This window comes from Telopea speciosissima, chromosome 2 (assembly GCF_018873765.1).
Source record: "Telopea speciosissima isolate NSW1024214 ecotype Mountain lineage chromosome 2, Tspe_v1, whole genome shotgun sequence".
Classification (NCBI taxonomy): domain Eukaryota; kingdom Viridiplantae; phylum Streptophyta; class Magnoliopsida; order Proteales; family Proteaceae; genus Telopea; species Telopea speciosissima.
In genome coordinates, this window is record NC_057917.1 from 7,522,667 (window position 1) to 7,536,415 (window position 13,749).

A 13,749-nucleotide genomic window follows, 5' to 3' on the forward strand; every position below is an offset into this window, starting at 1 on the left:
TAAACCCAATCATCTTTTTTTCTTTCTTTTTCAATTATCTACAATTTTGTTTACAGCATTCATTTATGGGGCTCCTGAACTGTGGATTTTGTCAGTTGACCGTCATCATCCTAAACATGGTCTGCCCTTTTGGCCACATCTAGTTTTCAGGTGTAAAATTTAGGTCAAAAGGAGATAATGCAATAGTTGACCTCGAACCAGGGAAACCAGCGGGAGATCGATTGCAGCAGGATCGCTACAATGCAAAAGAACAAATTAAAACTGCAACTCTTTTTTTTTTATTGCTACCTTTCTGTTACATATGAAGAAGAACATAGAAAGGATAAGAAGAAGAAGAAGAAAGGGATATAGAGAAGATAGAAGAGAAGGGGGGGTAGGGGAATGGCTCTCTCAGCCTGGGTCTCTCACCCACAGCTATCCCAACTGTTGAAACATGGAATTTCTCCCATAATCGATGGCAAGCTTGGCCACAAATTCTATTCTCCAATTCTGCTCCTTCCTTACAATAGGGGGCCTATTAATAGCTTAGGCACGCTTACAAAATAGAAGGTAGAAAATAGAAACTTTATAAAACCAAAATAGAAGGTAGGAAAATAGCAACTAGTGAAAAATAGAAACTAGCTGAAGATAGAAACTACTTAGGCTTTATAGATCCAGCCTTTTAAACAAGCAACGAAACAAAAATAGAAACAAACTAAAATTAGAAGCTACCTAATATACTTTCTAAAACTGAAAATAGAAATTAAACCGTGGCAGCATTAAGAGAGAATCTTTCTCCACTTGATGGGCCCACAAGAGCTTCTAAAAAGCATCCCCACACAAGGCAAATATGGGCTGTGACACTGTTCATGTTAACAGTGCCGTGAACAGTGTTTTAGTCTTTTAACTTCTTCATGCTTCACTCTGGGCTGAGGCTGCCTTAGGTGATGCAACATCGAACCAACAAAAACTTGTCACATCAATACATCATCAGATCAGGCTGCCTCTCACAGCAGTTGAATCCACAACCTTGCTGGGCTGGTTTTGGGGCTTGTTCCTGCGGGTATATATGGACTTGTGATCTACATCAGGAGAACTACCTGTTGTGCTTAATTTTTAGAGAGTAATGGCTTCTTCATTCACATAAATCTAGGTTCACCACAAAATTTTCTGTTACTCTAAGATCATCCAATAGGTTTTGGGTAGGCCTACATAATTCTGTGTTTTGTGAATGCATTGTGATTATTACTTTTTCTACTGTTAGATTGTTTTTGTCCATTCTGCTTTATATTAGAATTTATTTGAATGCATCCTACATCACTGGAACAGTTCAAAAGTTTGGCTACTCTGCAAAAATTTTTCAAGTTGTGATGTTGGTTCATACGTATTCCTGGTTCATCCATTAATTTATAAATTTTGACCTTCGGCCCGGATGGAAAGAATTCTTCTACATAGCATTTTATGCATTTACTTTACCATCTTGGAGGTACTTATGTGGCCCAACCATCAAAAAGTAGTGACGAAGCTACAATTTATTGTTATTTATGGTCATATATATTTCCATTTAACTATATTTATTTTATCTACTATTGCTAGGAACATCAAACATTTTAATGCCCCAAGCAAATATGAAATGTTTTCATGCCTCCTAAGCATACTGGACTTGCTTCATTGACCACGTACTTTCTCATTGTCAATGGTGCCTTGTTCTCCTGCCATTGATATGGTTGTAGCACCATTTCACCCCAGACGACTGTCTTGCTATCTAAATCTGATTTTCTTAGTGATATTGCAACGGTAGAATTTGAGTGCTTAGCTGGCTCTTCCTTTTTCCAGATCTGAAAACCTAATATTCTAGCGTTTCCCAGATTCTGAGTTTTTTTATTAGGCTCATTGCACACAAGCTTCTATATTGTCTCGCAACACTTTCCAAAAGGCCTTTGTGCCTTTCATGCGCTTCTTGCCTTGATAACTCTGTCGAGATGTGCCCATGTGGGGGAGACTAAAAGTATTTGGTGAGGGTCAATATCATGTTTAATATTTCATTTTCTCTAACTAATGTTCATCCTAGCTTAATGCTTAGATGATCAAAATCATAGTTCGAAAACTCATATTTCGGTCTCGTTTCGGTCAGACAGAAACAGTACATTTTTTCCAGTATGTTTCAGTTGGGCATTTTTGGGGTGGGGGGGGGGGGTGGGGAATGGCCATATTAAGCTCTGATACTTCCAGGAAATGTTATTTTAGCCTATGTAAACCTTTATACTGCAAAAACAGTCGCACAAAGTGGTGGTATGGATTTGCACCCTTGGATGGCAGTATATGCTGAACCTTATTGTATACCTTGTGTAGTATTGCCTATTCTACACATTGTTTTATTAGGCTCATTGCACACAAGCTTCTATATTGGCTCGCAACACTTTCCAAAAGGCCTTTGTGCCTTTCATGCGCTTCTTGCCTTGTTAACTCTGTCGAGATGTGCCCATGTGGGGGAGACTAAAATAATTTGGTGAGGGTCAAAATCATGTTTAATATTTCATTTTTTCTAACTAATGTTCATCCTAGCTTAATGCTTAGATGATCAAAATCATAGTTCGAAAACTCATATTTCGATCTCGTTTTGGTCAGACAGAAACAATACATTTTTACCAGTGTGTTTTGGTTGGGCCTTTTTTTTGGGGTGGGGGGGGGGGGTGGGGAATGGCCATATTAAGCTCTGATACTTCAATGAAATCTTATTTTAGCCTATGTAAACCTTTATACAGCAAAAAAAGTCGCACAAAGTGGTGGTATGGATTTGCACCCTAGGTTGGTAGTATATGCTGAACCTTATTGTATACCTTGTGTAGTATTGCCTATTCTACACATTGTTTTATTAGGCTCATTGCACACAAGCTTCTATATTGTCTCGCAACACTTTCCAAAAGGCCTTTGTGCCTTTCATGCGCTTCTTGCCTTGATAACTCTGTCGAGATGTGCCCATGTGGGGGAGAAAAAGTATTTGGTGAGGGTCAAAATCATGTTTAATATTTCATTTTCTCTAACTAATGTTCATCCTAGCTTAATGCTTAGATGATCAAAATCATAGTTTGAAAACTCATATTTCGGTCTCGTTTCAGTCAGACAGAAACAGTACATTTTTGCCAGTATGTGTCGGTTGGGCATTTTTTTTGGGGGGGTGGGGAATGGCCATATTAAGCTCTGATACTTCAAGGAAATCTTATGATGCAGATTCGTCACCGAAATGGGCTTATTTCTTTGGAAATAAGTCTAGGGTTGGGTTATATGTATGTTGGGCCTTTGATCCCATGGGTTTTCTATGTAATAGGCCACTTTTATGGGCCTAAAAGAGGGGTACATAGGTTGCATACGGGATTAGCCCAATATTTAGTCTATTTTTATGTTTTTAATGGAACCGGTTTAAATTGGTTGCATCCAATTGGTTCAATTGGTCTAATTTAAGTGAAGTGATCCTATTGGCTAAGAGGTTCTTATATCCTATTGGCTAGTAGGGAATCTTCTTTATTTTAAGTAGTTTAAGTTGTTTTTAAGTCATTAGGACTCTATTTTGAGTCTATTTTAGTTTCCTAGTTAGTTTAAGTTACCTAATAGGTTAGGAATTGGGTTAGGGCTTTCCTTTTTAGAGTAAAAGTCTATTTTTGAGTCTTTTATATAAGGTTGTAAGGGGGCAAAGCCTTGAACACGAATTTGATTAATGAAAAGTTTTTTGTTTGCTGCCATAGCTGCTGCCCTGCTCTGTTGAGTGTTGCTCTGTTGAGTGTGCATCCTTGTGGTTCTATCAAGGTGGAAAGGGACTGGTGGAATCCGGTTGACTCCTTACGCCGTGACGGCTGGGAGGATCTTCTTTCTTCGAAGGTGGCTTCATCCTTCAACCATTCAAACTGCTGTTAGAGGATTCGAGAGTGAGTTTGAATTTATTATTTTCTGTTTATCCTTTCTTCCCTTCCCCAATCAATTCCTTTTCTCTTCTGTCCTATTTTCATATACCCTAGAAGACTCTAAACTCTGATTCAGATCTGATCCTCCATTGGAATCTGATCAGATTTGGACCATAACTTCCCCTCATCACCATCTCCACTCGACCCTAGCTGCTGCCCATTCTGTCCATCCAAACCCTAAGATCCCTCTTCTCCATTGACCCTAAAAACCCTAATTTTCTGCTGGGACACATTCAGCCATCAGAAACCTTCCATATTGCAACCGAATCTTCCCCCTAGCCCCTCTAACAGTCGACCTTAACCCCTGCCCCTAATCCTACTTTAAACCATAATTTTAGTTGTTTACCTTATTTACAAAACCCGAAACCTAACCCTAATTTCTGCAGGAAATTAAAACTTATTCAAATCCAGATATTTTTATACCATAATGACCCTCTAAACCTGCAGATTAAAACCCTATAAACCCCATTCCCAAATTCCCATCCTAAACCCTAATTTTGCCCTAAAACAGCCCCTAATCAGCCCTAAACAGCAGGTTTACCCTAAGCTTGGTTCTACTTGGTTCCTAGTGGGATTAATTCCTATTCTAGGACTACATTATCTTATTTTAGCCTATGTAAACCTTTATACTGCAAAAAAAGTCGCACAAAGTGGTGGTATGGATTTGCACCCTTGGTTGGCAGTATATGCTGAACCTTATTGTATACCTTGTGTAGTATTGCCTATTCTACACATTGTTTTAGTATTATAAGACAGAAAAGGAAAGTAAAATAAGTAAAGTATGCAGCATGAATTTAGAAACATAATATGGATTAATTATTTATGAAATTGGTACAAAGTACATGTAACATATTAATGTAAGGCTGGATCACGAAGGACCTAGCCCCAGGCAGGATCTTCTTGAACAAAGTTTAATGCTGATTTGGTCTTCAAAAAACTGGGCAACAATTGTGAACTTGTAGCAGATCACACAATGAAATTGAATGAAATAGAAACAGAAGAAAATAGAAAGTAGAGAAGGAGGATAGGATTGGATCGAGTATCCCACTCTCTCCCGATCTCTCACCCACAGCCTCTCGCCAATGGCATCTCACCATACTCTCTCACAGAGCAAAACACAAGGCTATGTTTTTTTTCCTCAATCTTATTAATCAAATTCGTGCACAAGGCTGTAACCACTTATCAACTTACATAGAAGACTCAAAAACTGACTCAAACACTAAAAAGGGAAGGCCTAACACAATCCTTAACTAATAAGGTAACATAAACTGACTAGGGAGCTAAAATAATGAAAGAAATAGACTCAAAACAGGACTCTAACTAAACTAATGAAGTAAATCCCGTTTTCCTACTTTCTACCCATATTTTAGGCTCATTAAATTGGCCAATACAAAGTAAACAAATAGAATTGATATCCCATTGCATACATAACCCATCCAAGGCTTATTTTCACTAAAGTAAGCCCTCTAGGAGACTTATCTGCATCACATAAACACCCAAGTGCCAACAATTCAACACTGTCTGCAAATACATGAGTACAAAGTACGAACAACAAAGTGGACTGAAAGCAGCGAAATTTTGACCGAAATCAGTGAAATTTTTGCCGAAATTGTGCTTATCCCTTAATTTGCCTCCTGTTTTATCTTGCCTTTGTCGAAATTAGTGAAATTTCGCGAAGATTAAGGGGAGTCTTTGAATTATGATCAAAATTAAGGTGTTGGTTCCTTGGACGGCTGATGATGATAGTAGTGGTTGCACTTGACTGAGATATCCATCATTTTGAATTTAGATATTTTGGTCAATAACTCTGAACCAATGAATTGCCATTCCTTTATCACAGCCATGGTTAACTCAGCTCTTACTTTTCCCCAAGGTTTGAGCTACCGTATCAATGTTTTCATTTATCAATAATGCAGGATGATGCTTCAATTTCTTGGAGAAAAAGGAAGAAGCATTTTTTTGTGCTGAGTCACTCTGGCAAGCCGATATACTCCAGGTCTGTCTTAGTTTCTGAAAAAACCCAAATTTTTTCTGTACTGGCATGCTTCATTGTCTTATTTATTTATTTTATAAACTGTCTATGTAAAATTGTTGATCTTCTAGGTATGGAGATGAGTACAAGCTAGCAGGATTTTCAGCAACCTTGCAAGCTATCATTTCCTTTGTGGAGAATGGGTATGTGTCCGTAACCAAGTTATTAGTTATTTTAGGTTCACTCTTCAGGTTGAAAATACACTTAAGAGGGGGTTTTGACTGTTCTGTTTGTTAATCTAATTTTAGGGGAGATCGTGTTAAATTTGTGAGGGCCGGGAAACACCAGGTATATTTGTTTTTCTTTTCCATGGATGTGCTTCTATATATATATATATATATATATATATATCACTGTTCTTATGCTTAGTCTTTTTCACTGGTACACAAGCTGCTTGTTCTCATGGGCTGGGTTTGACAATATTTTTAGGCTGGAGTGGGTACAGCCCTGCAGATTACTAGTGAAGGGTGATTTTTTTGACAGCTGGGCATTTGGGCGGAACCAATGCATGCTTTAGGCCTTTTACTAGTTAATCCCGGTAAAGCACCCAGACGGCGTATTTTTTTGAAACGAGGTCCGCAGTAACGGGAGCCAGCCCAAAACAGCTTATGCTTCAAAATACAGACCAGGCCCTTCGTAGCTTACCCTGCTGATACCATGGGGTGGGTGGGACAATTTTTGGGCTGGGCTGGACTGGGCACAGTCCTGCTGATTAATTGTGGAGGGAGGATTTTTGATAGTGGCAGGCTGCTTATATAGGGATTACAATGGACTTGGAGGTTATCTCAACTAATTAGACGAGCATGATCAATTGGCTCTGTATTCATCCTGTTCCAGTTGCCTAGTCTTTGGCGGATGACTGTACAAAGCAGGGTGTCATTAGATCTCATCTTTGATTGGGGAGCTGCTGGGGAGTCCTAGTAAAATAATTTCATTCTCTCCCACTACACACACACACACACACACTCACACATGCAAAAAGGCAAAGAAAAAGAAGTAGACGTTTATCGTTCTTTGCAAGAGTGTATGTTGCTAATTAATGCTGTATTTGTTTTGTATTGGAAATGTAATGCATAACACTTGAAAGAGGAAAAAATAAAGAGGAACGTGTCCTAGATTATGGATAATAGCATTGTTGGTTCACTTGAAATTGCTTTATTTCAGGTGGTTTTTCTTGTGAAGGGGCCTATTTACTTAGTCTGCATAAGTTGTACTGAAGAACCATATGAAGTGTTAAAGGGGCAATTGGATCTTATTTATGGTCAGGTAGTATTGCTATCTTATTGAGATTCTTTCTGTGGATTTTATCAGGGGATAAATTGCCAAAATGTGTTTTTTTTACTTCGACAACTATAGTTTTGGTGTATGCATAGTAGAAACCCATTCCCATAGGCCCACTACTTTTTTGCCACATGGACAAGATGTTATGGAATTCTGGGGAACTCCTAGGGTAGGCCACATGTCAAATTTGGTGGCCCATCTTAATTAAATGACCTTTCATGTATGGGGTTTTCTCTTTGTTTTTTGAATGGTGTCTACTGTTCAGACAGTTCCATATTGTTTTTGAAAAAATTTTGAGATCTTTAATGACAAATGGAGAAATTGGATTGGTCTGAAATTTAAGACATGACTAGGTGATGATGGGGAAACATGTCCATTAAGTTTTGGGCACTTACCAAGCTTCCACATGGCTACTTTGTCATCTATAGTGGGCATGTGGGGAAGGGCTCCTACAAGGCTACAAGGGGCGTAGCATAGGGTGCTGTCCCTTTTATATTTTCAGTAAGTTATTATCTCAATTGAAATATGCTTGAAATTCCAATAAACGTTCATTTTCACCAGGTTTGTTTTCATTTTTACTCACTGAAATAGTGTTATGGTTGTATGGAGGCAGATTATACTAATTTTGACGAAGTCAGTAAATAGATGCTTTGATAAGAACCCGAAATTTGATATGACACCCTTGCTTGGAGGGACAGATGCTGTTTTCTCATCACTGATTCATTCCTTTAGCTGGTTGGTTTCTCACCTGCTTCCCTGTCTACATTTTGAATATAAATTCAATTTACTTTATCGATTTTTTATCTCCATAGTTAGATCTCTTTTCCTTTATGGAATTGGACCTGATGTTCTTCTGATGCATGGACAAGTAATCTATGTACATGTTTCAAGAGTTGCCTTCAGATTGAAAATAACCACTTGAGAGTGCCCACGTTCTTACACTTATGTGATAATCTACATAAGGCATGTAGGGGGGTTTGTTACCGTGTTTGACAGTTAAGGTTTGTGAAACAACCTAGAGGGGGAGGGTGAATACGTTGTAGCTAGTGGATTGGGTCCTTTTTATAAATATTTCGCACAATTAAAAATTGATGAGATAAAGCAATCACAAGAGGCAAGCGATTTATAGTGGTTCGACTCCACTCCTCTCAATACTTGAGAGAATTCCACTAGGTGTTTTCTTTTAGTATAGTAGGTGGCAAACAACACCTTTACAAAATCTTGGCACAGGACAAGAGAATCCTTTACAAAAGAATCTTTTAGGGATAAGAGGATCTGTGCACAAAATCTTTTAAGGACAAGAGTATCCGTGCAAACAACTAAGTTCAGTCTAGGCTGATGCACACTTAGTTTGATCAAGAGTTCTACCAACTCTTAGATCAACACTAAATTTAAATATAAATAAACAAGTGAGGAAAGATAGTACCTATGCGGAGAATACTCCTTGTGCAGATTGCCATGAGAGTAAATGCATGCACATGACGAAGGCTACTTAAAGCTTCTTTGATGAGAAGATTCAAACGTTGTGATGCCAGCCTTCAATGGTTGAGTTGACTAGGATTCCTTCAACTGTGTTTCCGCCCATCGCTCTATGATTTGGTCCCTATGGCTAGGATTTCTGGTTTTATGATGAAATTTGTCTTGCAGTTGGAGTTCTTTATCTATTTTGATCTGATCTGTTGCTGCCATTGCTCCTATTGCGGCTGCTCTTGATTATGGGATTTATGTTTGCTCATCTTTATTGCATCCCCTGCATTATTTGTCCACATGTAGTGCTACACATGAGGGGGAGATTGAAGTTATCATCAGATATTTGAAGGTTGTAGCAGTATCTGAATGGTAAAATCAGTAAACAAAAGAGAAGAGATGAGATGGGAGAGAAGGGGGGACTGACTAGAGAACAATAGTCGATAGATCTAGCACTCTCCCCCCAATTTTTTTTTTAATCATCAGAAAAATACATAGAATAAGACTCCTACTTGTAAAAGGAATCAAAAATAAAATAAAGAAAACTACTTAAATACTAAACCCAACTCTCCTCTACATACTAGGACACACAAATACCAAGTCACAATAGGAGGGAAAACCCCCTATATTGTATTACGATAATTAACACTCCCCCCCAAACTGGAGGTATGCATATATCAAACGAAGGCTCCAACTTGAACCAATATGAATAGATATTAAAAGCAGCACCAGTCTTGAATAGCAGTTGTAGACGCCAGTGAGCACAGAGAGAGAGACAAGCATCATCTAGGTAGCAATATCAACTCAAGCACAAAAATCATCAGCAACATTAGTAGATAATAACCATTGTGTCGAACAAATCCATTTAGGAACGAGCAAAATAGGCGTTAGTGAACACTAACCGCAATCCATAATACCATATTAGCAACAACAATATCAAAAACACTTCACAAAGAAGGCTAGTAATAGGTAGCACTTCACAAAGCAGGTCAGTAGTAGGTAGTCATCTTCTCAAAGAAAGATCAAAGTGCAGCATCCGATGGCTACATCGAAAGCCCTTCTTAACGAAGACAGGTAGTATTATGCTCAAACAAAGGTGTCAGATAAAAACTCCAATGGTAAATAGGTAGTATAGATTACTGCGGACCAAACAACATCAGGTTGCTGTAGACCAAATAATCAGATAGACAATATAGGTTACTGTGGACCAGATAGGCAGTAGAGGATACTACGGATTAGATAGGCAGTATAAGTTACTGCAGACCAGACAACATCAGATTGTTGTAGACCAAATAAATATGAATTGTTGCTGAATAGCATCTTCATAGATAAAATTGTTGCTGAGGATACGAACAAATAAATAATAGTAATTTTCTGACAGAAGTAGTCTTAAGCTGATGACTTGAGAAGATAAGAGAACAATAATCTTCAATGTCCTCTTCATGTGTAACATTACACATGGACAAATAATGACCACCAATAATCAGGATCTCAAAGGATGAATATCACAAAAAATCCAATAATCAAGAGTAGCGCTGCAATAATATCCCAATAAAATAATCTCCAATTCACCCTTTCACTATAGAAACATAGTTCGAGAACTCGCGAGATCTCGTCGAGTTTCTCGGTTATTAGAAAAAACAAGGCGAGACCTTAGATGAGTCCCAAAAGTGTGAGATCTCGCCGAGATCTCGGATCTCGGTTTGAGATCTCGTTTTGAACCATTTTTATGAGGCATATTGTCCATATCTCTCTGCGAGATCTCGGATCTCGGGTCGAGATCCCGAGTTGACCCATGGAAATGACCCATCTACTATGTATTTACTTACCTAACTCGACAAAACTCTTATATGCTTGCTGCGGAGCACTATATGCAACATTACAGCAACACTATGTCATGGGAAGACTATGTGACACTAGTGGGGACTGAATACTTGATTCAAAGTCATTTTATGTGATGATAGTTGTAAACTTGTAACACTGTTAAACAGTTTGATATATCACTAACATTTCTGATTCTTATTTAAGTTGTTTAGCTATTAATTGAATGTTTTGCTTGCTTTCTATTACTAAATTATGTGTAGAGTAGGGTATTTTAGTACATCATCACCTACCAACCTATGGTCCGAAGTGAAACTCATATTTGGACTTTGTTTTTGCAAAATTTGATAGTGCCATTGTGTTTAGGCCTAAAATAGGCTGAATACCAAGTTTCAAACCCAACCTAGGTCTAAAATCCACCAAGATGAGGCTTCGAGTCGAAGAAAAAAAAAATGCATCAACTCGCCGAGATCTTGACTCGACTCGGTTTTTCCCTGAACCGAGTTGGTTCCGAGATCCGAGTTTTGAAACCTTGGGTAGAAATATTGTCCATGCAAGTAAGAACCCAATAAATAATTTCCAATCTCCCCTCACGGTAGCAAATAATTGTCATGCAAGTGCCAATCTTCAAAAATTGGAAATCCTAGACTGATGTAAATATGTAATTGAGGGCCCACCAAAGTAATAATTTGGCAATTTACAAGCCCAATGGCGTATTTGTAAATAATTCATGCAATCCCAGGTTCAAAAACCCTATTTGGACTTGCTATGCACCCAAGTGTTTGTACAATGGTGGTGGCAATCTTGTAGTTATATCAAGTGTGGTCCTTGGGTAGATAAAAGAGACAATGACAGTTTGGTAAATATATCAAGTTCTCATGGGAATGACAAAATTGTAATAAATCAAATTTCAAAGATTTACTTGAGAAGACAAAGGAGGAATTAAAATTAAAGAAAGGGGACAAACATGAAACTAAAGGATAGGAATTGAATTAGATTTAAAGAAGAGGGTGAATATGAAAATTAAAAAGTTATAAAGATAAAGACAAACAATGGAAGGCAACGTCAAAATAGAATACCAGATTCGAGAATCAGGGTGAACCAAAACTCACGGTAAACCATAAAACAGAGTCTCACATGGATTCCGCAACACAAGAAGCAGCATCAGCTATTAAATATTATCTCTTGTAGAACAGAAAAGGAACATCAATGGTATTTGGTAATCCTGTTTCGGAACAGTTTCATATAATCATTGACAATATTTACATAAATGCCCATTAACCTTGATATGTAACCCAAATAAGTCCAGAATTGGCTGAAAGGATCTATTTAATCTCAAAATAACATGACATGACTAGTCCATCATTAATGTTCTACAAAAAAGTTATATTAATTCCATTACAATGTCCACATTTCTAAAATACTCATGAGATGGTATCTCCATCTTCACCCAATTTAAGTTTGATCACAACATTTAGGACGCCTTTCAGCACCCTTGAATGGTTTTCAAAGCCTTTAATTGCTCCTTTCAAATATCCCTTGAGATATTTGGTTGAAGCCAAAGGAGGTGAAGATGTCGAGGTTTCCAAATTTGACTTAGATGAAGGGGTACTATGCTGGGTATAAGAGCAACGTCTTGATTCTTCTATCCACTGAAACATCCCACGACCATTATCCTTAACCTGCATACCAATTACAAAAGGTTGTTAAATTTAATATGGATCTTAGATATAGTTTTTTCTACACTTTTTTTTGTACAAATGGAAATAAGAAATCGCAAGTTTGACATTGATAACAAAAAGTACAACATTATAACTAATAAACAGACATTATAAACTGCAAGTCTTATCTTTGAGCCATTGCCATGACTCCAAATAGGCTTGCTATTGGTGTTCTTGCCACCGAAATGCATAGAATACATATTATCTTAATAACTACTACAGAAGTAAAAACCACATAAGAACATCTCACCCATTCCATGATCTGATTTTTATTGCATCAGCCTTCCAAACTGCTGGTGAGTTGGTTGAACATAGCAAATATAAAAAGCATTATTTGTATGCTTTTATGACTTGCTCTTGTTAAATTAAACCTTCAAGGTATTGGTTAGCATCTAATTGGAACCACCCTATTGACACTAACGGGGGTGGAACAGATTCTATTATGCACAGAAACCTAACAATATTCAATGAGAAGAAGGAAGTTTAAATATCAGACTACATATTAACTTTACTGGTAATATGTGTGGTGCATTAAACGAAAGATATATTGCAAGGCAGTGGTATCCAAACAGAGGCAGAAACAATGAAGAAAAGATCAAAGAGAGAAACCAAAATTTTACCAATGATGCATGACATCAAATAAAGGAAATATTCTATAAAGTCTTATATAACTCTTATATTTCTTATGCTGTAATATTTTTCTGCCACATGCTACTGTGGGTTGTAATAATTTTTTGCTGCTTGTGGATTCGAGCAGTTCTAAATGATTCTAGTCAACATGACCTAAATCCTTTTCCATTCATCAATTTCTGTTAATTTTACTGCTAAAATTCATGTATAACCAGTCCACCAGAATCTCTATATAATTTTCAAACTGTAGCCCTTCAGAGTTAAGAGATATCCAATACACACAGTTGTTGCACATGTTACCAATGACAGTGACCATTCACCCATAAAAGTTCCATATTCCAATCACTCATCCCTTCAGAAATTTAAGATTGAGAAATTACTAGTAGCAAGAGGACTGCTGATGAGTATAAAACCACAGAAAATAGGTTCAAGTATTAGCTAAATGAGCATAAACATTAGCAGGAACAACCATCTAAACTAACTGGTCACTGATGCCAACTGAGCATACTTACAAATAGAAAAATCAAGACAGATGTAGAAAAGAAACCTGATTCAAGAGAGATTCGATGGTAGAAGAAGATAGAAGAGAAGATAAGAAAGAGAATTATTACCCAAAAGAAAGCTTCTCTGTTCACTAGCTAAATAAAAGGTGTAAAATTCTATCATCAGGGAACTAGTCAGCAGAGTTGCTGTATCAGATTTTAATTGAACTCAACCATCAGGGAACTAGTCAGCAATTATTGCCATTGGGTAACTTGGTTTTGAAAGACTGTCTGAGACTTCCAATGGCTCTGGACCTCTGATATTAATCTGATGTAGGATTTTTTATTTTACTAACTTGGGGCTGATGAGCCCAGAC

At 37.5% G+C, this 13,749-nt stretch overlaps 1 protein-coding gene across 2 annotated transcripts in view; it reads left to right on the forward strand.

The window, feature by feature from the left end:
* LOC122652151 (vacuolar fusion protein MON1 homolog) overlaps window positions 1-13,749 on the forward strand; it is a 55,263-nt gene that overhangs the window by 3,396 nt on the left and 38,118 nt on the right. For both annotated transcript variants that reach the window (XM_043845825.1, XM_043845824.1), the window contains exons 2-6: window positions 5,855-5,934; window positions 6,042-6,113; window positions 6,219-6,258; window positions 7,135-7,236; window positions 7,865-7,986. In XM_043845825.1, the coding sequence (XP_043701760.1) occupies window positions 5,855-5,934; window positions 6,042-6,113; window positions 6,219-6,258; window positions 7,135-7,236; window positions 7,865-7,986 (416 nt within the window). The remainder of the gene's footprint in view (window positions 1-5,854; window positions 5,935-6,041; window positions 6,114-6,218; window positions 6,259-7,134; window positions 7,237-7,864; window positions 7,987-13,749) is intronic.